Source organism: Cebus imitator, unplaced genomic scaffold (genome assembly GCF_001604975.1).
Source record: "Cebus imitator isolate Cc_AM_T3 unplaced genomic scaffold, Cebus_imitator-1.0 Scaffold376, whole genome shotgun sequence".
Classification (NCBI taxonomy): Eukaryota; Metazoa; Chordata; class Mammalia; order Primates; family Cebidae; genus Cebus; species Cebus imitator.
In genome coordinates, this window is record NW_016107691.1 from 1,911,009 (window position 1) to 1,912,195 (window position 1,187).

General features: G+C 43.1%; 1 protein-coding gene across 1 annotated transcript; it reads left to right on the plus strand.

Annotated features, from left to right (window-relative positions):
- Positions 1 to 755: 755 nt before the first annotated feature.
- Positions 756 to 1,187, plus strand: LOC108288551 (60S ribosomal protein L34). The gene has a single exon (XM_017507526.2). The coding sequence runs from the start codon at positions 797 to 799 to the stop codon at positions 1,148 to 1,150; it is 354 nt and encodes a 117-aa protein (XP_017363015.1). The 5' UTR covers positions 756 to 796; the 3' UTR covers positions 1,151 to 1,187.

A 1,187-nucleotide genomic window follows, 5' to 3' on the forward strand; every position in this document is an offset into this window, starting at 1 on the left:
GCCACCACGCCCGGCTAATTTTTGTATTTTTAGTAGAGACGGGGTTTCATCATGTTGGCCAGGCTAATCACAAACTCCTGTCCTCAGGTGATCCGCCCACATCAGCCTCCCAAAGTACTGGGCTTACAGGTGCGAGCCACTACACCTGGCCTAAAAGTTGTATTTTGTTAATATAAATGTTTAGACTTAATATATAGGGGACACTTACCTGTCAGCACATACATAGTTAATTATTGGGAAAAAAATATGTATTTTTAACAGCAGTGTTCTTTATTTGTACAAAGCATTACAATCTTCTCAGCATTCTTCACTCACAAACTTTTCACTGTATTTATTTAACAAGTTAACAATGCCAAACTACACGTCACTACCTGTCAAACCCCAAGCACTCAACTTAGAGACAAACAAAAAGTGAATGGCACTGAATGGAAACAGAAAAAAAGGTTAAGAAAGGCCGACAGAGATATTTTAGAAGCAGCTAAAGAGGATGGTTTGGGAAGCGTTAGATTCCTGGGCACCATCAGATTTCCCTTAAGGTTCAGAGGGGCTTCACGAAATAATTTTTAGAAGACATGAGACAAAATTAGCCAGGCTTGGTGGCATGCATCTGTAGTCCCAGATACTCAGGAGGCTCAGGCAGGAGGATCACTTGAGCCCAGGAGTTCAAGGATGCAGTGAGCTATGATCATGCCGCTGCACTCCAACCTGGGCCACAGAGTGAGAGACCCCATCTCTTAAAAATAACAACAACAAGGTCTTCTTCCTCTTCCGGGGACGCTGTGTGCAGGCACTCAGAATGGTCCAGCGTTTGACATACCGACGTAGGCTTTCCTACAATACCGCCTCTAACAAAACTAGGCTGTCCCGGACCCCTGGTAATAGAATCGTTTACCTTTATACCAAGAAGGTTGGGAAAGCACCAAAATCAGCATGTGGTGTGTGCCCAGGAAGACTTCGAGGGGTTCGTGCCGTAAGACCTAAAGTTCTTATGAGATTGTCCAAAACAAAGAAACATGTCAGCAGGGCCTATGGTGGTTCCATGTGTGCTAAATGTGTTCGTGACAGGATCAAGCGTGCTTTCCTTATCGAGGAGCAGAAAATCGTTGTGAAAGTGTTGAAGGCGCAAGCACAGAGTCAGAAAGCTAAATAAAAAATGAAACTTTAAGTAATAAAAATGAAAAAAAAAA